Genomic DNA, 25,822 nt, shown 5'->3' with positions numbered 1-25,822 from the left:
CTCTTGGGCTCTTGAGGAGTGCCAACTTGATGCCAACTTGAGGAGTAAGGTTCTCCAGGTGTATCTTTGTGCTGCAGGCAGTCCTTAAAGTTTTGTGGGCCCGTTATTGTTTTGATTTCTGTTTGCACAGGTCCCACCCGTCTGTCTTTTATGATTCTGCTTTTGGTACTACTTTACCACAAAACTGAAGTGTGCTGGAAGTAGGGGGGGGGTTATCCTTGGCTGGCCTACTTTTTTTTGTTTGTTATTGTCTTATCCTCATGTAGGCTGTAGAATACCCCAACAATATAAGACTTCCTATGCACCTTAATTAACTCCAAGAAAAAAATCCTGTTTTGTTTTTCTTAGAAAGCTGCAGCATTACAAAAAGTAATATCACTTTCTGCTTTATACCTCCAGTACCTAAAGGGGAACTATGAGGTGAGTGATTTTCACTCAACCTCATAGTTCGAGCCGACGTGTGACAATGAAACTGTCTATTGATTGGGAAGTGAGCGAACACATACCGTCGTTCGCTCACTTCTCGATCATGTCGCTGCAGAGAGCCATGACTGTCCCCCCTCACGCACCGATCCTCCAGCGCTGACTGGCGGAACGGACGGGAGGGGGCGGGTACAGCTGGGTCTGCCTCTAAATAGGCAGAGCCAGCTGTCAATCACGCAGCTGGGTGGATCTCAACAGTATTGCCGGGATCCGTCCTGGCCGCGACGGTCTCAGTTTACCGCGAGCTGTAGCTCACGGTATACTGAGCTTTGGGCCACGGGAGGACACTAGTATATGTCCTCCCGTGACCCTGAGGAGAACTAATGTGGAAAAACACTTATCCCATAGTTCTCCTTTTAAACACAGGAGTTTTGTTGGGCCTAAAATAAATCTAACAAATCTATTATATTGAGTCTTCAGCAAGAATGTGCGTTTAGTTGCCTTTCCTAGTTGGTCCTTTGCCTTCCTACCATTCTTTATTCCCTACCATTTCTTGTGTGTGATAATGTGTCATTTATATAAAATTAGTGATTTTTTCTTTTGTCATTTTTAGGTGAATACTCACCACCTGCGTTCCTCAAGCGAAGATGAAGATATTGACAGTGCTTTTCCGAATGAATTGTCTGTGCAGCAAGTGAGTCATATAGGTTTTTAATATATGCATATAGTTCTATTGATTCTTTTGGGTATTTTATTTTGTGTGTTAAGTATACTACTAGCTATTTGTGGGTAATTATGCCACGCATTAAAACATCTGTTTTATACAATACACAGTTGCAACATTGAACTTTAGGAGGGCTTACATATTAGAGGCGAAGTACCAATGAGTTTTTGCTTTGTTGATTTCAGGCCTTCTCTGACTATCAAGTTCAACAAATGACTTCTAACTTTGTGGATCAGTTTGGTTTTAACGATGAGGAATTTGCTGAACAGGAAGATAACATTAAGTACTAAACCTTTTCACCTTTTATGTGTTTATGATACAATGGTATTGCTAGATTTGTTTTCATAAGCATGTATGTTATTCAGGTAAATTGTTGCACAATATTGGCAACAATGTTCTTGAAAATAGCCCAGAATTCAAGTAATGCTATTGTTGAAAAATGCTAAAGACTTTCAGTCTATATGTAAGGTCATTACTTTACTCCTTTCGAGTTACATGAGACCGCACATTGGTGCATGGAAACTTTACTCACTGCTGCGATGTTACATGAAGCTATCATATAATAAATGTAATAAATAACGTCACTATAGGTGCAATTGTACTTTAAGGTATGAACAAGTAAAGCTGATTGGTGTATAGTGTGGTTTTCTGTTGAGGAGATATAGTTATGAATTTATTCCTAAACCTTTGTTCTGTTGTGTTTTGACTGCTTATTCAATGTTTTTATATTTACATTAGATAGATGTCTAACTCCTAGTCTTTCTATTTATTATAGTGCACCGTTTGACCGAATCACAGAGATTAACTTTAACTTGGAAGCGGAAGATGAAAATGTAAGTACAGCTTTCACCGAGTTTGTTTTCTCCGTAATCCATTTTGAGCTATGCTAATGGACGGAGTTCCATACATTTTAAACACACAAAAGAATCACACATTTTAGATATGCAGAGGAAAAGTAGACCTTAATATTTATTTATTAGATAATAACAATAACTGCATTTATTTGAGAGAGTTGAGTTTATGGTGTAAATTACGTACCTCTGTTATGTCCTTCTGTCAATATGCTGCGTTTAAAAGCACTGCTCTACTAGTTTGCCTACACTGCCCAGTATGCTTTCAGTTTCTGTATTGTGCAGTGTACTGCAAAGTCCGGATATCCCCCACAGACTTGTATAGATTATAGATAATTTTTCAGTGTTAGGTGTGTTGGCATGGGGCATATTTTATATACTATTACATGTCCTTTTTACATTTTGTGTTCAGCCTAATGCTGCTCTGTTTGAAGCATGCTGCAATGAGCGTATCCAACAGTTTGATGATGAAGAGGAAGATATTTGGGAAGAAAAGGAGATTGGTTATGGAACACAAGTTAAATCTAGAACTCGGTAAGTAGAATGCTAAAGGAACTGTATTTTTTATTTCTCCTTGTAAGAATGGCATGTCACCAGCACACCAAGGTCAGATGTTCAAATAAGTCTTTACTTGACGTGCGTACATCTTGTCACAAGCAGGCAGTGTTTCCGAGCCACTTAGCATCACTTCATCAGCTTTGTTCGGATGAAAATGTTCTAACCTGCTCCTTTGATCAGCCGATCGAGGGATGCCAGGCGGAAGGCTGCCGACGGGGGCAACCACTGTGTTTCGGAGCCACTTTCGGCCAGTTCTTTAAGAACCAGATTTGCTACATGTGTACCCTACTTAAGAAGCCGCTGTTTGAACCCTTTAGAGATATTCCTTTCCCTACTCTTGCCCTCAATGTTGTTTTTCCTTGTAGCCTCTATGAGGCAAGTATTTGAACTGGTGGCTTTATCTTACAAAGAGCCCTTTTTGGTGTTGAGGCCCAGGACTTCCTTCCTACCTAAGGTGGTCTGGATGTGGCTTAGGCAATGCAAATCTGTCTCTTAGCCATTGCTTCTTTCAGAAAGACTGATTTTCTTTCTGGCATTCTGGATGGGCCCCAGAAAGATGCCCTGGCTTGTCTTTCCACCAGCTCTAGGTGGTTTAGACATGCAATCACTTAAACGTATTGTCTCAAGGATAAGGTTGCCCCCTTTCCTCTTAGGACTTGCTCCACTAGGTCTGTTCTGTAAATGCCTCTTGTGCTTTTCAGCATCAGGCAAATGTTTCCCAGATTTGTAAGGCTGCCACCCAGTCTTCTGTTTATACGTTCTCTAAGTTCTACCACGTGGATTTTTCTTAGCCTCACCTGGTGCTAGATTCAGGCATAAGGTCCTTCAGGCGGCTCCTTAAACTGCAAGCAGTTTCCTGTATACGTTGGGCCTGTTAGCGATTGATGGGATTTTTGTACACACTGTAAAATTCCACTCCTTTGTGTTTATGATTATGCTTTCAGTACTGCTTTGCTACAAAACTGAGGGTTGCTGGTAGTAGGAGGGGTTAAACCCTGGGCCGGTCTATTGTTTTCTTTTTTTGTTTGCCAGCATCCATTCCTCCTGTTGGCAACCCGAAGGGTTAAGACTTCTTATGTCCCTCAATTGACTCCAAGAAAAGTATTTAAGGTTGAATATAAAAATCCTAAAATTCTTGCTATTGATAATCTTTTGTGGCTTCATCCTCGTTGGAGGAGCCCGGCTACCAATCCGATTACTGCTCATTCTTTGAGAGTATGGGATACTGTAAAATATTCTGGGGTCCTTTCATCGCCACACTCCCCCTTGCTTACCATTTTGGCCAACCTGGAATTTCTACCTGGCTATGACCACCCTCAAGCGTTTAGGCACTGGGCTACAAATCGCTTATTTCGTGTCTCCCGGTTGGTCACCTCCCGGTGTGAATTCTTTCTCTTACCTCCAAGAGCATTTCCATCTCCCTTCAGGGGAAATTTTCCGGTATTTTCAAGTTAAGCACTATCTTGACACTCTGCAACATTGATTTCCTTAGTCCTCTACATTTGAGGGGTTATGTGTCTCAAACCCTCATTCCCCGGGTGTTACCTCTCTTTTGTATTCCCTCCTCCTAGCACCTCTGCAGTCAGCCCCACCTTCCTATGTTGGCCAGTGGGAGTCGGGGGTTGTGGCATTGGACGAGAGTTGGTCGCAGATGTGGCTGTCTACCTCTAAGAGTTCCACCTCTGTGGTACCTGGTTCCCCAGCGGATCTCTAAGGCCCTCCCCTCCTACCCTTCCTCCTGTTTAGGGGTTGTTCCAACTAGGGCACTTTTGCACACATTTGGGGGATTGCCCGCTGGTTACCCGTTTATGGTCTAAGATCTTCGCCAGAATACATGTGGTATTCGGCTTTTCTCCATCAAAAAGCCCTCATATTGCTCTCTTTAATCATAAACCACAGGAAGTCACTAACCACCAATTTAAATTGCTGTTGTATATTTTTACTAGAATCGTGATTGCGAGACGCCCTCCCTCTCCCTTAGGCTGTTTTTTGATGTGTCGCATGTTTTTGATAAATTCACAGCGTCCTAGAACGACACCCTGGCCAAGTACTCGAGTCTCTGGGATCCATGGATCGCTGCCTTTTTTCCTGAAGATTTTGGTTGTGAAGCCATGCTCCTTTGATCATTTACTCCCTGCCCCTGTGGCGGTGGAGGGGGTGGGGAGAGCAGTGTCTTTGTAGTGTTTGCCTGCTTTCCCTCTCATGTTGTTCATTGTGTGTTGGTGTTCCCCTGTTTTTCCCTTACTTATGTTTATATTTTTCATGCTGACTGACTTGCTCTTGATGCACTTTATATGCTGTTGCGTTGTTTGATAGTATTCTTTTCCCAATGAGTGTTGGGTTTCCCTCTTTTTCTTTTTGTATGTATTTAACATAAAAAATATTTTCAATAAAGATTTATTGGACTCAGAAAAACCAAAACCCTATTATTCTGCATTCTAGATTGCGTGCTCTTCTCATTAAAAGTTTGTTATTCCTTTACAGGCAAAATAGACACAGCATGAATTACAAGTTTTTAAAGGCTCTCTTACAGAAGAGTAGTGATGTTAGTCTTTGTTAGCTAGTATTTGTAGTCTTTGTTAGCTTGCAGGATATTGTGAAAATTAACATCACTGATCTTGAATCTGTTACAGTAAGTAAAAGGCACATTGACCTCCCATCAGCACAGTAGCTGTCACACTAATAGTGCTGACATTAGAATGAACTGTTCCAGAAGTGTTAAAACCCAATAAAGACTCACAACTGTCTCTTTTTTTGGTCCTTGAAACATGTGCCCCCAGAAATGTCCACAATGCTTTTGATTGCTGAAAGCGCCGGGTCTAATTCTGTCACCTATTAGTCTGCACAGTCATATTTAGACCCTCTGCACAACTGCTGTAACAGGAACCTGAGGTTGTTAGAATGTCTATCTGACTATATAGCTATTCAGTAACTTCAGTTAGGCTTTAATTGATTATGACATAATCTGAAATGTTTTTCTTTTTCCTTTTGTATTTTTACTGCAGGAAGGCGATCAGGGTGCAAACAGCTTTCATCAGATTAATGTGAAATTTAGACAGAGAATGGGCTGTAGCTATGAAAGATAGAAATTTGGGAGCTAACCTAGTTTTTGAAAATGTAGGCTTTGAGGCTGCATCTGTATCCTGCCTTCACTAACTAGGTAGACACTTACCTGAGCCAAGCATGTGCCATTGTTATCTGAACCACTGTCTTGCATGCTTATTTCAGGTCAGTGACCGGGTAATAAAGCACAGGACCAGGAGCCTGCACATATAAAAATCAAGTCTCCAATAGCAGCTTCCTTCTTCTCTGTCCTTTAAGGGTGCCTCTTAATGACCCATTTGTGTGTTGAGTGATGGCCCAACTCCGTTGGTGCCAGAGTGAAGATTTTTATAAGTCAGGAATTGTAGCAGTGAGAAAATTTGAAACTCTGTTCTTGTTTTAAAGCTGCCGGTTTGGGGTGTCATCTTCAGAAGATTCATCCCGCAGTGATCTGGAAAATGGAGAGCCAGGAGCCAGCCCTGCATCTGATGATGAAGAGGAACCAGGTCGTACTGAAGAGAAATCACCACCTCTCAGTCCAATTCGTAGCAACTCGCCCACACAAAAAGATGGTTCCGCTACAGAAGGTAATTATATGAAAACCAGAAAACCATGTTTTGTGAGTAACCTAAAATATTTTATATTTAAAGTGCAATAGGCATTCTTAGAAGTTGGATATTTGTTATAGTTCTGAAAGCTCATTGCTCACTTCTGAAATTTAGGTTTCAGGGAACACAACACATTTTCTTCTTATAGGATAATAGTCTTCGCTGCACACAGTGGGTGTTTTCAGTTGGGGGCTTGGAAAAGTCAGCACAGGTACAGAGTTGCTTGAGTCTTAAACTTTGGAACTTATTCCCCAGAATATGGTGTTCATAGTTGGTTCAAACTAGTGACACACAGAAACTGATAGATTCATATGGACCCTGCCATGCTATTTCATGGGGGTGCTCACTCCTCCACATGTGATGACTAGGTTGTAAAACAGAAATTTAGTGCATTATTTCATCCACTGTTCATTCGACAGAGCAAAAATGCTGTTGAGATAAGAACCAGGAAGTTAAGACAGACAACCATATTTGCTGTAACTGCTTTGCCCAATCCTGCCAAGCCTGTTGCAAATCCTTATGCGCCACTTGAAAAAGAAGTATGAGTGTGGAACACGTGGTCAACTGCAGATCAAAAGATGCCTTGGTACAATGACTGTTCTTGTCTCCCAGGGCCCCATGACAAAATTTTATGTCAGTATACTTTTTTACTTCCAGTTATTTCTTATATTGGTCGTCATTCATTTTAACATATATTCGAACAGCTATAGTAGTTTCTAACAACTTCTGGACATTTAAAAAAATATGTCGTTTAATAAGGGCTGCCGAATGTAATTCCTATACTTTTCATATATGTTATTTATGCAGTCTTTTTTTCATTTTTAAGAAACTTTCAAATATCTTTGAAAAAGTTTGTAACTTTTTATAATACATTTTACACTAAAATCCATTTTAATAACATGTTATAGGGGCAGATAGAAATAGTCAGATGCTATTCATCACATTTTTATATGTATCATTTTTACAGACATCATTTCTTGATCAATATAAACTGTCAATATAAGATTAACAGAAAACACACATTCAGTTGTGTTTTAGTTTTTACTCTTACTCTTCATTGTGAGCCATGTCTGATGCTGCTTTTATGTCACACAGCCTTTTGTTTGTGTTCTTAGAGACAGGCTGGAGTGCAGTGTTTGAAGAGCCAGTGAACTCCAAGCCACCCACTCCATGTGTGGCTTTAGATGTTGGCTCCAGTGTGTGGGATGCACCTGCCCCTGAGACATCCACCCCAGAGGAGAAGGGATGGGCCAAATTCACTGACTTCCAGCCATTCTGTTGGTAAGATTTTATAGAGTTTGTTAGCCCATACATTTCACTTGTCTGCTCTATTTGATAGCCTAGTTAGCCCTTAGTGGCATCTGAGAATTATGTATAATAACAGGTAGGGATGTCCTGATACCGATACTAGTATCGGTATCGGGGCTGAAACCAGGCATTTTCACAAGTGCTCGTGAAAATGCCCCGATTCCTAAGGCCAATACCGGCCCTTTACATTTTTAAATAGTAGCGGCCGTCCGAGTTCCCGCGCTTGTGGGGACCTGCAGATAGGTGTCCATGGCAGTGCCTGTCCGGTTCTTTATCTCCTCCTCCTTCCCGGCACAGGCACTGCCATGGACAGCCCCAGGGGCGGAACTACTACCCCGGGCTTAGAAGCTGTGGTTTCCGCCGCACACGGACTGGGAGATGGATGAAAGCAGAGCCCAGAAATGCAGAGAGTCGGCTGGACTGGACGTGGGGGAGGCCAGGTCCCGACATCGCCGTAGTGAGGTGGAGTGCCCTCAGAGCCACTGCAGATGTCCACATCGCCCGGTGAGATCAACACGCAGCCTGATGAGAGGAATTCTGCTTTGGAGACATGTATTCGCCGAACACATGTTTCCAAAGCAGAATACATGTCCCCAAAGCAGAAAGCAGAATACTTGATCTAAAAAAGTGGGACATCCCTAATAACAGGCATCTTGTGAAATCTGCTCTTAGGCAGGGTGTTTTAAAAATTACACGTTCACTTTAAGGCACAGGAAGAATGGCTCTTAATCTCTTGATTAACTTACACTGTACATATGATCCCCAATCCACCCACCGTTCATGCTTTAAAGGGTCTTTTTTAGGGCTATTGGTGGAGACTAGATCCAACAGGGTTGAGTATGGTGCTCAGACACCTGCCTTTGTCTCCTTGTGAGTATTCCAGTCCCAGTTGTTGTAAATCCTAAAATGATGTACTCTTCCAAAATAAGGCAATAACCAAGTCAGAAAAGCACATAAAGAAAAGATTACCCTCATACACCAGTGTCCTAAAATGCTTTGCAAGAGTTGCAATTCTTGGCAATAATAGTCTTATAGTGTCTTGCAGCAGAGATAAGTCAAGGCTTCAGCTTTTTTTAATGGTGAGCGTGGCCAGAACATACCATGCAACCTTTGACCTGGAGATTGTGTGGCACTTCGCCAATGTCAGACAGACCTGTGCCTACATGTACTTGCCCTTACAGGTATAGATATGGGAAGACATTTTTAGTATTTTGCACTCCTGATCCTTTACAGCCACTATGCTATAACTGGCAGTGTGAGGCTTATGTTAACTAGTGAAAGGTTTGTAATTGCTCTACGCAGCTAAAATGCATTGCCAAATGTGACGTGCTGTTTTACTGGGTATGTGTCACAAAATTATCATCTTTTCCATAGGCCTCTTATTACCCAACATCACTCGAGGTACTTTTTGTTTCAAATGGCTAGTGGTTATTTTTAAGTAAAACATATGCTGCTTTCACTCACTGCTCCCTTTTTATTTTGTCTCTATAGCTCTGAATCTGGTCCCCGGTGTAGTTCTCCAGTAGATACTGAGAGCAGTGGTTCTGACGGACATACCAAACAGAGCCAGGAAAAGTTCTGTGAGTATCGCTTACACTTTCTGATAGGAATAAGGCAGATCATCATGCTCACATATGGTTTGAGTATACTAAAAGATAGACTTTGCCACACATAGTTACATGTTTTGAACCACAAGGTTCATACCCCTTAGCAGAGTGAAGGTGTCCATAATAAAGGAAGCCTTACTAATGGGAAGGCTGCCATTGTTGACTTCATTGTAAAAGTGCTAGTTGTCTGGCTACACTACATTTGAGATAAAGACCTGGAAGCAGTGTGCAGGTCAATGAAGACAGTGCTCCTGATCTCTATAGAGGTTCAGGTCCGTGCCTCAGTAAATTTAAAGTCACTCAATCCAGAAGGCTGACAGCTTCCATTTTCAAAAGTGATCAGTAAGGGCAGCTTACAGTGTATACTGTACATGTTGGTGCAATAAGTTTAAACAGAGTCCCGGTGGCAAAAGTCGCCGGGAGTCTGTTTAAACAGCCCCGATGCTGGCGACGTACACTGTACGTCGTCAGTCACGAAGGGGTTAATTAATATGATTTTATTTCATAACCATATATGATATTTTCAGCTCAAAACCAACACAACAGGATACTTAACATACTTAATTTCAGAAAAGTGGCAGTTATGAGATTTGAAAATACCATTCACATGGCTAAAATAAAGATACTTAATCTTGTGTTAAAGCTTTGAGAATAGAGCCTACTGTCATTTGTTTACCTAGATAGTGTGTCACGCAGTCCATGCACTCATTTTTTATTAACACAAGTAGAAGGATCTCTATTTTAGCCATGGGACTGTCATTTTCAAATCTCATTGGATTTAGGTGAACATAAAGTTTCCTCTTTTTGGAAATAAGTGTCCTTATGCTGGTGTGTTAGCTTTGTGAATTTAACCTCGTGTGTTTTGTCATTTGCAGAATAAAGGTTAGTTAAAACTAGTACTAAACTGACCAAATTGTACTTGGAAGAAGGGTTTAAACTGAACTCATAGTATGGTTGTTTTGTCTTCTTTCAGTTAGTACTGCGTCCCCCTGCGTGTGGAATGTGTGTGTAGCCAGGAAAGCCCCAGTCGTTGGTTCAGATAGCAGTTCCTCTGGTGGCTCAGACAGTGAGGAGGAAGAAAAAACGAATATAGTGACTGAAACCATCAGCACTGGAGCTGGACATGAGACTATCAGACTCACCATGGACACCAAGAATGAGAAGGCCACGTTTAGTAGGTAAGTTGGCATGCCTTATGTCTGGAATAATGGTGGTGTGCAGTGGCAGGTGAGAAGGGAAATTCATTTTTAAGAGTCATGGTCAGTAGATCTGTTTTATTCAGTAATTGAAGGTTGATTGGGAAAAGTATTTGGACTGTACAAAAAAAAATATAAGGAACTTGGAGTGAACCTTTGAACTGTGAATCATGTAGATGAATTCCATATGCACTCTGAGGCAGCAACCAATAACAGGTGCACATTGGTTGCATACCAGCATATAACAGTATATGTTCTGGATGGTATGTATTTAAAATAAAAATACATGACAAGCAAAGGCAACTTGTTTGCCTGTTGTCACTTGTGACATCCAGGGTTGTCCAACCTGGTTGTGATTTTGTCCATTTTCTGTTGGTGTACGTTTTTAGTATAGAATGTGGTTTACAAATATGTTAACTCTTTCAGTCAGGAGTATGAGATTCAATTTTCTTTTTTTGGTTGAACATTTTTATCTTCTACGTACATCACATGCTACTTTATTCTATTCTGTAAAAATACTGAGATCTACTTCATAATCCTCACTGTGTTTTTTTTTTTTTTTACTGTTTTCTTAATTATTTTCTCTTTCCCATGATATTCCCGGTCTCTTCTCTCTTGTCCTAACTCCTGTTGTGGGTACTACTCAGAATCTTTACTCCTGCAGGGTATGTACAGCATGCCAGGAAAGAATTGGAGTGCTCCAAACACCTAAAGGAGCAGGGAGAGTCTCATTTCTTTTATCCACTCTCATCTGAATGTTTGGCTAATCCACCAGATATTGTGTGACTGACTTACTGCCCATCTCATACATCTGCTCATCATTCTTGGTTGATATCGAAGTCTTTCTAGTTGTCTTATTATATTATATGGCTGCAGGTACATGACATCACAGTGAAAGCATTGGTGCTCTTGTATGAATGAACCAGGTTTATAGAACCAGAGCTTTCTGTACTTTGTTGGTATGCCTATTTTCTACCATGAGATCCTTCTTGGGAAGATGATAAAAAAAAAAAGTTACTGTAAGAGTTTGTGTCTATACAGGTACTTAGATTTTGCTTCTGATGTGCATTTTTAAAACATTTTTTAAACTGGAACACTGTTTTCATATTGAATTTAATAACATAGAATAATGCTTTTGGCTTGCTTTCCTGTTATGCCCACTTACAAGTCAATGGAAAAGCAGTATGAATGCAAGATAAATGCATGGTAAAGTCATCTCTAATGGGTAATTTGTGCTTGAAAGAATTCGTGAACCTTAAGAATGGGGTCTCCCATTTCCAGTAAGAACATTTTTTTTTTTTACTAAAACCTTCTTGGAGAGACAAATGTCGATTTGCTATTGCTGGCCTCTACGCCTAAAAATGTTAGCTGCCTGCCTGTCACTGACTTGTTCCTAGTCTCAGCAAACATGGCCTCTATTTTTCTCAGTGCAGATTTCTCTATAGTGATACTTCACTTGATATACAAATTATGGTTGATGGTGTCTACCACCTGCAGAGGCAAAAATATCTTTTTACTAAAGAACCTAAATTAGAATTGCAGGTGAATTTCCACTAAATCAGATCAGTTAATATATAATTCCAGATGAAATATGTCTGCAAAGTACTTCAATTATCATGAGGGGCCTGGGAGCTTACTTGTTGGTCAGTTTAAAGTGACACTAAACCCAGGAGTTAAAGGAGAACTATGGGGTTAAGTCTTTTCCCCATAGTTCTCCTTAGGGTAATGGGAGGACACAAACTAGCGGCCTCCCGTCACCCTAAGCTCAGTATACCGTGAGCTGTAGCTCGCGGTATACTGAGACGCCGCAGCTGAAGCGGATGCCGACAATTGTGCCAGGATCCGCCCAGCTGCGTGACCTCACAGATGGCTCTGCCTATCCAGAGGCAGATCCAGCTGTACCCGCCCCCCTCCCCTGTCCGATCCACCAGTCAGCGCTGGCAGATCGGAGGGGGGAATCCAACCCCTCCCCTGTCACGGCAGAGAGCTGTGACAGGATCGAGAGGTGAGCGAACGCCGGTATGTGTTCGCTCACCTCCAGATCTACTGAGCCGACCTGTGACAGTCTCATAGTCACAGGTCGGCTAGAACTATGAGGTGAGTGAAAAGCACTCACCTCATAATTCTCCTTTAAATCTTAAAAATTAATTCCGGTATCCTACCTATTAACAAAAATGTTTATTTGTCTATCACTCGGCTGTAGTTTTTTAAATCATGTCTGAATTCATGCTGACACTGTCCTTCCTTCTGGAGGATGGTCATCGCTCCAAGTGCGCTCCCGTGATGGACTATAATCTCACATTTAGTTTACTAATTTGTATTGAGATTGTAGTCCATCACAGGAGCGAGCTTGGATCAGTGGCTTCAAGATACATTGCACAAATAAGATACATTTTTGGTAACAGTTAAGGTTCTTGAAAGCATTTTTAAGATTTCACTCCGGAGTTTAGTGTCACTTTAAATACCACACTGATGAAAAGACTAAAACTCTCTGCTCCAGTACTTCCTCCCTTTTCCCTGTAAAGAAGCAGCAGGACCTTTTTGGGTTTTTTTCCTCTTGGACTTCCCAATGGATTGAGGCCATCCAAATATTTTGGAACATGTGAGCATTGTTACCGGTGTCATCCTAAACTACGCTTTAGCAAATTTGAAAAAACGATTTCTCATTTTCAGTAGAAGGTTTTGCTGTTGTGAGTGGTGATTTTCAAGCCTTCACCTCGGGTGACTTTTGTGAAAGCATGCCGTCCCGAGTGGGTAGCACCAAGAATTCCTAGGGTCAGGCCTTTTGGGTACGGTATATTTTACCTTCAGGAGTTTTGTAAATTAAACATAGCGCTATACTTCTGGTTTGTGGCATTGCAGATTCAGCTGGTCAACCACTTTTATGGTACATCAGGTATAATTTCACTTAGTAATCCCTCCTTCTGCTGGAAAAATGTAGATGACGGCAAATACCTCTGTAGTACAGACAGTCGGGTTTAACATTTTTTTTTTTTCCCTAAAATGCCCAACCACCATTCTTTAAAAACCTGTGCATGCACCATAAAAATGAACATGTGTTCTTTATGGCAAGGCATTAACACTTCATTTGAAAGAATTCTGGGAGCTCCAAAGAAAGAAAGGGCTTGACCTAGGACAGGATATGTAGTGTACAATGAAGAGATTTGCTTTTAGTTACACTTTTGGTTAAGATTTTATCATGTAATGTGCATTTATCCTTTTAAGAGTATGGTTCCAGCTACTTGCAATAGTCCTAAACTGGAACTACCCCATGGAATCCCATTATTCCAGCAACACTCAGGGATAGCCCATCTCACCCCATGTGTGATGAGATTGTTACCAGAATAGTTTGTACCTTTTTGATATGCCCAGTATCAGGGTTTGTGTACTTGGGCTCTGTGTTTATTTATGTTTGATTTCAGTTGAGTTTTGTTTGCCGTCAGGGGAGATCTTGCTGAATACTGCCATAAGCGCAGTGTCATCTGAGGTTATGTTCATTCTGCTATTCAAGCATGAGGCTCTTTCCAGATGTCTCTGCAGCTACTGCTACCACATCTCTGCTGAAAATGCAGTTTAATGTCAAAGAATTCATGGGAAATATTCTAACCCACTGTCATGTATCAGCAACCGTGGCATGTTTTGGGATCTTCAACCAGTAGAGCTTGGTCAGATTCTATTACTTATGTTAGAGGATTTAGGATAAGAGTATTAGAGCTCACCTGTAAATATATCAATGTGGAACCTGCCATGGTAGACTTAGGGGGGTTATTCAGAAAAGGGTGAAGAGTTTGGAGAAGGTAGGAGAGGTGAACAAACTAGGACAACATCGCTGATTTGGAAAGAATTCTCCAATTCGGATGACTTTCCAATTCAGCTATGTTGTCCTAGATCAGGGGTGCCCACAAGGTCGATCCTGATCTACCAGTCGATCGCGCAGCGATCACTGGTAGATCGCCATGTCCTCTCCTCCCGCTGCTTCTCTGGATCCCCGCTGCTCTCCCCAGCGGGGATCCGAGAAGAAGTGAAGGAACCGGCGGCGGGGGAGGGCAGAGGACGGAGCCGCTGTCACAGAACTAATGCAGGCGATCGCACTGTGGGCGAGGGGCCTGCCTGCGGAGCCTGGCTGCGGTGCCATTGACTTCAATGCACCGCCACGCCCCCTCCCGCCCCTGAATGCAGGTATTTTTTCGTTGGTAGATCTCAATGAGCTCGTCATTTGAAAAGTAGATCTCCAGACGAAAAATAGTGGGCGCCCCTGTCCTAGATTGTGCACTTCTCCTGCCTTTTCCAAACTCTTCACCCTTTAGTGAATAGCCCCTTTAGGTTTCAAAGGTGAAGTCTCTGGGGCTGTCATTCTTATAGTGTTGAACTGCTTAGTCAGTCACCTGGAACCAGTTTTCGGGATGGTAGTTTTCAGACTGTACTAGCTGCATGTGTATTTCACTATAATGACTCATTGGCCTTAGTAACCACACCTGTTTTAATACCAACAGCAGCAATTTTTCCTAAAAAATCTATTTTCACAGGTTTTCTTGGTCATATTAGTGGCACAGCGTATTCTGGGCGTGATTGCTGGGGAAAGGGTGGGGATCAAAGTAACCTGATGATCTAAGCAATTGGACTTCGTGAATGGAAGTAGACCATATTGTATTTTGCGTTTTACTATATTGAGATCTTTTTGGGGCACAGCTACCTGAAGTATGGCAGCAGAAATCGATGATATTTAGATTGCACAATCTCGTATTTGTGTCAGTCACATACATGCAGGAGCTATCCCAGCTGGTGTATACAAACTAGAGATGGTGGTTTTTCAAGTTGTGCACTAGGAGCGGTAATCTGCTCCTTTTTGATAGATTTCTGTCCCTGAGATTCTCCCTCCTCCTGGCAAGTGTTTGAAGTGTGTCTTCAGGATAGTAGATAAGCTTGCATTGCATGTCCCACACATTTTCACTACCTTTGCACTGCTTTGCATGGTGGGCATGTAATTAACAATGGGAGTAGCTGATCTGTTTAGTGTCCTTTGTGCAAGCAATACACCCAAGCGATCTGTTTCACCAGTATTGACTTGTATATGAAATTGATGAATGATCTGTTTTGGATGGTTTAACCATTGCTATGCTTGTCACACAATCTCTTATATTAGCTTCTTACTAATCAATAAATATGTTTTAGCTTCTGTGCAAAGTCTGAATCTTGGGCTCAAAGACATAAAATAGGTTCATAAGGCCATAAAAATAACTACACTTCAGTTGTCATATAAAGTTTAAAATAACCTGTAAAAAAACCTGACAATTCAGACAGAGCTTACAATGAATAATGTATAAAAAGAGGTTGCTTTCCATAAAAACTATTTGTAGACCCAGACATATTGGCAGGTGGAGTTGTATGTAAAATGTATGCAGTTTTTTTTAAGACAGATTATTGTTGAAAAACAATAACATTTCTTTGAAATAATTGAAACAGTGTCATCAAAACTGAATGAAACATCCTAATATCTTCTGAAGCATACATTGCCATCAGGCTGCAGAGTTGCATAATATGTACACATTTCTCTGGGGTTATCTCTGGTATGCCAACATCTCAAACCAGAGTCAGGTAAATCCCAGGAGCCAGGTAGCCAATGCTGGCATCTAACGTTTGAGGTTTTCTCTAGTTGCTGTCAATGGAGCTGGCTCCTAACAAAAATAAGACATTGCGCTGGCTCCTGAATTCCATATTAATTTGTCCACCCCTGTCTTCCAAAGAAACTGCCTGTTCTGACCCACAGCATCCAGTCAGATATAAAGAGAGCAAGTCATGATTGGTAGGGCTGCAGCTAACGATTATTTTCATAATCGATTAGTTGGCCGATTATTAAGTTCGATTAATCGGTTAATCGGATAAAAAAAAAAGGCTCCAGTGATGGACTACTAGTTTGTGGTGAGATTGTAGTCCATCACGGGAGCAAGCTTGGCGCGGTAGAAGTAAAAAAAAGAGTGTGGTGTGCAATATAGTACATAATACAGCGGCGCAGTGCAGAACACCAGCAGCTTAGCAGCGTGTGCTTCAGGCCGCGTGTAGAGCCCCGAACAGGGAAATCAATCGATATCCGACGAATCGACGATCGAAAACGTTGGTAACGTTTTCAATCGTCGATTTTAATCGACTAAATCGATTAACTGTTGCAGCTCTAATGATTGGGCTTATGAAAGAATCTAAACAGTCTACAGGCATATGTAAAAAGATACCCCTTCATTTACTTTACCTAGTTTGTCTAAAGTCAGAGGTGAGAAGCCTTCTGAAGTCTTGACGGTGGCCCCAATTCATGCTAATAACACACACCACCTTCCAGGCCCTAACAGCAATAACATTATGAAATGCAGAACCCTGTTAGTGCTTCTAGTATTTGACCAATGGTCCCTGTTATGTGATATTGTTGTACGCGTACAGTAGACTCTGTGCTTTCAGCATGGGGCAAATATACCTTTCTTCACCTTCATCCAGGAGCTCCACTTCTCCTCAGACTGAGTAAGTAAAGCCTGATAAGGGTCAAGTTAAAATCCTTCATCTGAAAGCCTGCAAGTTCCTAAATCTAATCATGACCAGATATCCTTAAACTGGACTTATACATAAATGTTAATATAAAGCTGAAATACTGAATCATTTTTTTAATGTGGTGCTTTCATGTTGGTAGTAAAACAGGTCTTTAGAGTCTCATGCCAGACCCTTTCCCTGAGGTGGAAGGAGCACACATTCACAGAAAATAGCAGCATGATACGAGGGGTAATCAAGAGGCAGCAAGAGAGGTGGAGGAACCACAGGTCCATGGGCAGCACAGAAGGGGGTATGCAGACGGAAAGATGGTGAAGCTACATATCAAAGTCAGCAATAGCACAGAAAGGGGAGACTCGAGGTAGGTGGAGGAGCCACAGGTCAAAAGCTAGCAGCAATATAGGATAGGGAAGCATTAAAAAGTAGTAAGAGGTAGGGGAGCCACCGATCCACAGGCAGCAGCAGCACAGGAAGGGGGTTGGGGGTTAATCAAGAGGCAGTAGGAGAGGTGGAGTAAGCACAGATCAATGGAATGAAGCACAAGCAAGGAGATCCAAATTGTGCCTATACATATTGTTTACTTGTACAGCAGCCTGAGTATTCTGAATTCCAGGCTGCTTTTATTGAATGTGTACATTTTCACTTGCTAGTTCTTCATCTATCTATTTTGGGTGATGGAAAACCCACACACAGGGTACTTTAATCATATGTGGAAACTTATAACAGGAGAAATATATTAGGCAGGGAGCGTAAACAGGTATAGGTGTGGCACCACACCCCCGGATAATAAATTAGAGAAAAAGGGAGAATAAACTCATCCCAAGCAAACATCAGTAATGCCTGCTTCAAATTTCTGTGAGTATTTATTGTAGCTAAATGATTGCTAGGACATAGAGACGCACTAAACATAGCCTCACTGAGGTTCAGAATAAAGTTACCCAAACTATGATACATGAAAAGATTGAAGCTAATTTGTTGTATAGAGTGCCCAAATGCTTCCAAGTATGAGAAACAGGTGACCACGTTCCTGCCACCAGAGTTGTAAAAGTCTTTTGGAACCCTGGGCATCCCTTCCACTAGCACAGGCATCTGGACCATAATTTAGTATGATCGATGGCCTTTTCTGCTCCCTCCCTCCCTCACCACACACACACCCTTTCCCCCTTATTCATTCAGCTTCTCTTTTTTTTACCCTTGCAATCTTTTTCCACTGAACACCGTCCAATTAACACTGTTTAAGGACCCAAACTTAATAAAATGATTTACCAGAGGAAATAAAATAGTTTTAGACAATATCCTACTAAAATAGAACCACAAATACAAATTCCCTTTAACACACAGCCCATGTGCACATATAGGAGTTTATTTTATGCACCGGGGTGGTAAATGTCATGATTCTTTTTTTTTTTTTGCCTTGATATTTATTCTTTCAAGTGAGCATGATGAAATATCAGTGTCATTGTTACACCCATTTTTATAGCAGTAACTTCTCCTTCCACAGCAATCCCGATGACCTAGCCATTGATCAGTTGACAATTGCGGATGTCAGATGTGCAAAAGAAAACCATCCATGTAGTAGTAGCACGGAGGATGAAGCTAAAGAGCAGTGTTCAGCAGCTGCATGCATCAAAAACGCACAATGTTCTTGCAGAGAAAAGAGGTGAGTGCATGATTTATAGAAGTGGCTTGGGTTAGTGCTTAATTGATTATAGGGGATTTTCAGCTTTCCGGTGGTCTCATTGAGGCTCGTTTACAACATGCAGCCAGACTTCTCACCCAGGTTCACTTTGTGTCCTGGCTATTTTGGTAGGGACAGATCAATTTTCTGGCTCCTGTACAAGATGGGAAAGGCCCAACTGGGGATGAAGTTTATTGAACTGATGGGATTTGGAAACTCTCGTGGTAATGGTCTAGTAGTAAAACAGCACTGTGCTAAAGTATATAACATACGTCACAACATTCAGAGTTGATGGGTGTGGAGTATGTAAGGTATTGCAGACTGTACAGAATGCACTTTGTGTACCCAACCCATGTTCAGCAGAAACTGAAACTCTAGTGTGATGGCATGGCTGTCTTATTATTCCTAATACCAGCACACGGAAGCTATGTTTACATTGGGACAAAGGTCATTTAAAATTGACATTTGCATAGACAAATTCTATCAAGTCTGTTGTGGTGATTTTGCATTTTGACTATGAGCAGTATTAGACATTTTCTATAAATAAATAATTGTCTAATAGTTATCAGCATGTGTGGCAGATGTGGGGATTACCGGGTGCGTTTTATAGTATTGTTTTCTATGACTAGTATGGTTCATCAGTTTCTCCATGAGTCCTCATACAGGATTTGCAGTGAATTTCTCTTCTGTATGTCTAGTTGCCCTCTTTGCTTTTTGTGCAGTGATAATCAGCTGTATTTAAGAAGGTGGTGCAATTTCCCATACAAACTGGGAGGAGAAATTCTGTTTGGTTGCGATGGGTTTGTTGGCAGTGCCTATAGTCCCTGCATGTTCCACACTACTTGAATGTGTGGATTTCAGATGTATTTCATTTTTGTAACATTGTCCTTTCCTTCCCATTACAGCCATGGAGATGTTGCCGTAAATTCTGAGACCACATTGAACGGTCCTGCATGACACAACTCTTGCTGCTCCAAACTACATCTGGTGTGAGGCGGGACCTCTTACTCCCAGGGACCTTTATGCAAATGAAGAAACATCTGATTTGTTTGGAGAACTGTATGCCAGCTGAGAGAACTGCAAAGAAAATATGATAGATATTGGAAAATGAGACAGCTTGGAAATCTTTCTGTAGGAGTTTGTTAAACACAACCCCTATGGATGCTCTGAGATGAATACTGCCTTGTGCTTATGCAGCTTCTTCCATATCCTTTTGTTGTCATGGCTATCTCCCTGCTGTAAAAGAATAACAGGTCAGCTGGAAAATGAGCATGGCCAAGTTATTGGTGCCACCCTGTCTACGAACTACATAAGGCTACTTCCTTATTGTTTTTAGCAATAATTCCACCCATTTTTATCATAAACGCTCTCCATGCTTGCAGACATGAACTTTTCCCAGCTGTATGGAGCAGTCCTTCGAATCACAAGCTGGACCAGTGCGTGCCAGGAACACAGGATGCTGGTACCAATGGTTGGCAGTTGTATTTCTGTTTCCATGCACTTTATCTTACAATGCTTCTCAAGCACCTTTTAATAATGAAATGGACATCATTTTTAGTTCAATACGTAAACGTTAATCGCCTGAAAAGTGATTTCTGTTGGGTCGGCTTTGGTTTTTTTATCAGGTAATACTACAGTCCATACCCAGAGAGCTCATACATTGAAATGATTTTGCAGGTATTGCTTGGTCAGTAATTATTGTGCCAGCATTGAAATCATTTCTTTTCAGAGTGTAAAGGTATAATTCACTTGTAGCATCCTAACGTTCCCTTTTTCCTGCTTTATGTATGTGATGAGACTCAACTATGGGCAAAGTCAAATGAGATTATTAAGGTTTATAATAGGAAAAAAACACTAGTGTGTTGAGGTGCACTGTGTTGAGTTCATTTACAATTGACTGTCGGTAAATCTCGGTGCAAACAAAAAAAAAACAGCCTTGCAGCAGTTTGTTTTTCTCCACAGAGTGCACCGCAATGCAGAGATGGTTCACATCTGTGAATTGTGATGCACTGGGTATGTCCATTGGGGGGAAATTCAAAATCAATGCCACCGCCATGTCCTGCACTTTTCAGTTTCTTGCATTGCGGTAATACGTAGTAGAACACATCACTGCAGCTTACTAGTCTGAATAAATCCTAATACAGACAGTAGTTTAGGGCTAGATTCACATATATAGGTTGTGTTAACATGCACAGCAATGTACAACCTGTTATCTGCAGTGCACCACAATGCACAGATGGCAGCCATGTGTGTTTAAAGTTAGGACTTTTTTTGAATGGCACCCCATCATGCATTTACAAAAATGAGCAATACACTTTTGTGTGTTGTGGTGCATTGGCAGCCTGATCAATATATGTTAACACATGTTAACTTCTGAAATACTGTGGTTACAATTCGTTTTTGCTGTCCGTATGGCTTTGACGATGGAGAACCTTACTGACACTGGGCATGACACCACTTCATCATGCAGTAGTGTGATACAGGAAGATCTTACAGACACTGGGAATGGCCCCACCTATTGCCAGTGTGTGCGGGCAGCTTTAGCGGCGGCATCCAGCTAATAGTGTTTGTAGGGTGGAGATGTTCTTGTCATAGACTCTCTGAGCCTTTAAACCCTGGTGCCCAACACGTGAAGCTTTGCCCTCAATGCAGGCAGTACAGCCGATGATGCCTAAGGCCGCGTGCAGAGTGCTGGTGGGCTGTGTGTTGGGCAGCAGGGCCATAGACTAATACAAATGAAAAGCCTGATGACACAGGCCCTTAATCCCACACCGAGCACTTGCCGGCCCTCACGGTCAGTCCTTCCATTGGCCAGGATTTCTGAGATTTTCAGTAGATCCTATGGACCTTGTGTCGGGAATGTCGGTTCTGACGGGGCAGTGTTTTGCACCCCATTCATAATTAGAGCACAGAGCGTGGGTTTAGCAGGAAAGGGCTAAGCTTCCTATCACCAGTGATTGCTACATATATGAAATCTTTCCCAACATTTCTAGGAGACAGCCGAGAGCCGTTGCTGTGTTGGAGTTCAGTGAATGTCGAAATTTTTTTTTTCCTTCTCCCATCTCTGAATGTTGGACGGGGCCCGCTGTAGTCAAAATGTAGCTCTAACCCACAGTACCTAATTTGTACTATAGGCCGTGGTTTGTAGGTCAGCAGCACTGTGAATGTGGCTACAACTTGATGGCACATAGTACACGACATTTACACGGTACACTTGCCCTCCATCTGTACATTCATAATGGGATTATACAGCCCTGACCTGCAGTACTGCGCTTCATCTTCTCTGCAGTTTTATTCCAGTTCTCTGACATCTTTTGAGCCTTTAAAATGATGAATAGTGAAAAAATGACGTATAATGTGGAAGTATTTTTAAATTGTATTTTTTAGACCCTTCTAATTAAGTGATGAGTTTTCTCATATTTATATCCGCAGGCCGCAATGTGTTTATAACACATAATAATAGATTTTTTTTTTTTTACTTTTTTAGTGTTTTTAATTTTAGTTTGCAGCCATTTGTAAATGTAGCTGTTGAGCACAAATCTTTTTAAAACATGGCCATCCTATTTAATGACCTCCTAAGCATAGTTCAAGATTGCCATTCTGAAGATCAGCTTGTGCCCTGCCATATCCCAGTACTACCGACTAACATGGCCAGTATTTGGGTTGCTTTAGTGTAGTTTGTATTGTTTTCCAGATAGAATTCTCCTTCTCATTGGAATTTGCTCATGTTATTTTAATATAATTTGTTGCCATAGACTCAACTGGGCTAAACTCATCTGCTTCTTCATATACTATCATCTTATGATGCTGATGAATGATTGGGCAGTGCATGGGATGAGAGAAAAAAAACTCTGAAATGAAAAAGTTTAACTTCAGGCCATCCTTTTCTTTTCAGTAAGTACCGAATAGAATACAACATTAGAGTTTACAGCTAATAGTAATCTTAGCATACCATCCTGGAGGTGTGTGACAATATTCTGCAGCTACACCTAATTTACTGCTGACTAATGTGTCCATTTCAGAAGTACATTTTACACGCACCCCTGCCCAGTGGATCTTACTCTGACACCCCTGCCCAGTGGATTTTGCTTAGAGGAAAACCATCTCTTTAATTTATAAGGTATGCCTGGAGTTTATGGCATTGCTTGTTGGCAATTTATGTAATTGTTTGCTTCTCAACTTGCAATGCAGGAGGGCCCAATTTGTAATCGACCCAAGGGCATCATTATAACTAGGGATGCACCGATACCAGTTTTCTCGGTAACGAGTACCGATATTTTTTTTCAGTACTCACAGGTACCGATACTGGCGTCGTGTTCCCCGATTATCAGGAAGCAGCCACCTGGCTTCCTAATTGCCTGGGAAGCCGGTGTTCTATCGAAAGAACACCGGCTTTACTACCTGAGGCTGCCTGGCTCCCTGACCAATCAGGAAACCGGACAGTGGGTCATGAGGTGCCGTCCGGCTTTCTGATTGGTCAGGGAGCCAGGCTGCCTAGCAACAAGTGAAGCCAGCTTCCTTAACCAATCAGGGAGGCGGGTCATAACCCAATGCCCGGCTTTCTGATTGGAAAGGAAGCCGGCTCCATGCTCCCTTGGCACTGCTGGTCAGAGGGAAGTTCCGGTATCAGAGGTAGGTATCGGAGCATTCGGCACTGATACTAGTATTGGCATCGGTGCATCCCTAATTATAACAATTGGATGTTTTGCCCATAGCATCCAATCACAACGTCTTCTTTGTAAAAATTCCAGCTAGAAATGAGTCAACTGGTCTACGGTTTTCTACAGAACTGGTTGGATATTCTGTAAAAAAAGTGAATCGTGCTTACTCAGCGGAGGAGAAATGCGATTGGAATTTAGGAGCCAGTCTGTCCAATCCAGAAACCCGCAGGAAATTGTTAGGAGGCAGCTCCATTGACTACAACTAGAAACACCCGCAAAAGTTAGGTGTCAGCTGTAATTTCTGAGGAGCATTGACTCCTGGGATTTGTCCAGCCCTGACTTACCTGTATATGGTACCGGACTGTTGTTCAAACCATTTGATCTGAAATCATGTTTTCATTGCCAAATATTTGCAATATGAAAATTTTGTTGAAATAGTGACTTTTTCCACAGCAAGTACTTAAAGCTGAGCCCCACGGTATCAAAAACACAATTTGGACCAGTTATGTATCATAATAAATTGATCAAATTTATTTTTAACCACTGCAGGAAAATCACAATTTTTAATCTCCTGAAGAAGCTGTTATCAGCCATGGTGCTGTTCTAAAGCGCCCTTGGCGCAAATGTAAAACGGCAAAAGAAGAAAGTAAATACCTTTCCTACTGCATATGCTCAATGCTGCTCCATTCTTGAAGAATTGACCCCCAAAGTCTGCTGAGGAACTGACAGTTAAATAAAAATATCCATAGTTACATTGAAAGCTCAATATGTGCCGTGCTATCCCCTGTATATCATATCCAATATTTATCAGAATTAAACAACATGATGTATTGTAGCCACACACAAATCTCTCCTTGTGTGCACAGTTACACTCTCATTCAATGCTTAGTGAATCCAGTATATATATATATATATATATAGCCTTGCAAAGTGCTTTTTAATATTTTAGTCAAGCACTTGCAATCACTTTTCCAAACAGCTGGCTCCAACTCTCTCAGCTTGACTTCCCTGAACTTCCTATTCAGTACAAGATCACAAGGGACAGAACAGTCTCCAGCAGATGTCCATTTAGTAGCTTGAAGAAGGAAGGAGAGTAGCATGCCTTGCTGTGTTTGTGGAGACTAGCACACACCAGGGTGATTCCATAGGATCCTGTAAGGGAAAGGAGCCACACTATAACAGGAAGTCAGGCCAGTGCTCAGGGGACCAGCTGATTCTGCAGGAAACTAAAACTTCTAAACATCCAAGGAGCAGCATCCATTGTAAGCGATTCCATCAGCATTAGAAATTGCTTATCAACCTTTTGACTTTAATGTTGCATACATTCATGGGAGAAAAGGGTAGGAGCACGGAGAGTTTGTCCCTGATAGAGAAAAGTACATATTGTGGTAGCTGAATGCAGTAGACAAAAGCAAGGTGGCTGGCCTGGCTGTGCTGTTTGGCAGGGACCAGAAGACTTGGCTACCAATTCATATCTAATTGTGTTCAGATGGGTTTCTGCATTGTGAGCATCTGTGTGCCTAGAATTCAGCTGTAAATCATGTGGTCTTCTGTAATTATCTGTTTAATCACACGGAACGGAAGGAGGAGCAAAGTCAGATGTACGAGTGACCCAAAAGTCTCCTCTTTTTTACATGATGAATTTGCCACATCAGAAGCAAATCAGAATTTCATTTGCTGATCCTTAACAAGACATGGAACCTACAACTTCCCTGCTGGTTTTTGTTTCTCATTTGCGATGCTCCAAAAATCTGTCTTTGGAATCCTTTTTTTATGAGTGTTTCACTTGTCCAGTGCTGGCAGTAGTTCAGCTGCTGGAGTTCTTAACATCCTCGGACTAATATGTGTGTAAATGTTGTGTACAAGAAGTGGGATATCTGGCACTTTACAGGCAGCCTGTTCTGTGCTCATATAGAGGTGAAGGGTGGCAGGACGATAGCTTTGTGTTGTAAAATATAAGAAATGTGCAACAAAAACCCCGTTTTTAAGGCAAATTGTTAAAAAAGTTTATACTTTGTTTTTTGCTGACTTGCTGGTACATGTACTGGAGATTTTTTTTGTATTCTGTGAACTGCCCTGCCCATGTGCACCTTCCTTTTACTAGGTATAATTGGTCTGAGTGGTTGCCATTTTTACTCCCCACTAAATGACCTTGGTATTACACATATTTTGTTCTTAGAATTGTACATATTCATTTTAAATGTAACTAAACCTCTAAATTTATGTTTAGCGGTCCTTACAAAGGAGTTCAAGCTTTTGACTTTCTGCACATGGACTGATGCTTTGTGACATTGCTTCCTGTGGCTGCCCCGAATGAAGGCGCTATAGGGGGGAGGGGAGTTATCAAAACTGGAGCAGCTGCACATGGCAACCAATCAGCTTCTGTCTTTCATGTTCAAAGCTTTAACTGAAGAGAGAAGCTGATTGGTTACTTCGGGAACTGCTCCAGTTTTGATGAATTGCATGTACATTATGTACAAATGTTATCATATTTTCTTTCCAGGTGAAATGTAATATCAGGTAAATACAGCATTATAGCCACTAAACAAAAAGGTAAGAAGAGACTAGTGGGGCTTTCATGGCACCATGTGACAAAAGAAAATACAATAATGAATTGAATTAAAAAAGTTTTATT

The 25,822-nt window shown here is 41.5% G+C and overlaps 1 protein-coding gene across 2 annotated transcripts in view; it reads left to right on the top strand.

Annotated features, from left to right (window-relative positions):
• Positions 1-20,253, top strand: part of PPP6R2 (protein phosphatase 6 regulatory subunit 2) — a 64,975-nt gene extending 44,722 nt beyond the window's left edge. For both annotated transcript variants that reach the window (XM_018560755.1, XM_018560754.1), the window contains exons 15-24: positions 1,037-1,117; positions 1,333-1,430; positions 1,923-1,980; positions 2,411-2,532; positions 6,004-6,185; positions 7,322-7,487; positions 9,006-9,094; positions 10,095-10,299; positions 18,350-18,508; positions 19,432-20,253. In XM_018560755.1, coding sequence (XP_018416257.1) covers positions 1,037-1,117; positions 1,333-1,430; positions 1,923-1,980; positions 2,411-2,532; positions 6,004-6,185; positions 7,322-7,487; positions 9,006-9,094; positions 10,095-10,299; positions 18,350-18,508; positions 19,432-19,483 — 1,212 coding nt within the window. In that variant the 3' untranslated portion in view covers positions 19,484-20,253. The remainder of the gene's footprint in view (positions 1-1,036; positions 1,118-1,332; positions 1,431-1,922; positions 1,981-2,410; positions 2,533-6,003; positions 6,186-7,321; positions 7,488-9,005; positions 9,095-10,094; positions 10,300-18,349; positions 18,509-19,431) is intronic.
• The last annotated feature ends 5,569 nt before the right edge of the window (positions 20,254-25,822 follow it).

The sequence above is a fragment of the Nanorana parkeri genome, unplaced genomic scaffold, assembly GCF_000935625.1.
Source record: "Nanorana parkeri isolate BGI_ZX_2015 unplaced genomic scaffold, ASM93562v1 scaffold476, whole genome shotgun sequence".
In the NCBI taxonomy this organism is placed as follows: domain Eukaryota; kingdom Metazoa; phylum Chordata; class Amphibia; order Anura; family Dicroglossidae; genus Nanorana; species Nanorana parkeri.
The sequence above is the reverse complement of the archived record's forward strand: the minus strand, read 5'-3'. Positions and strand labels throughout refer to the sequence as shown.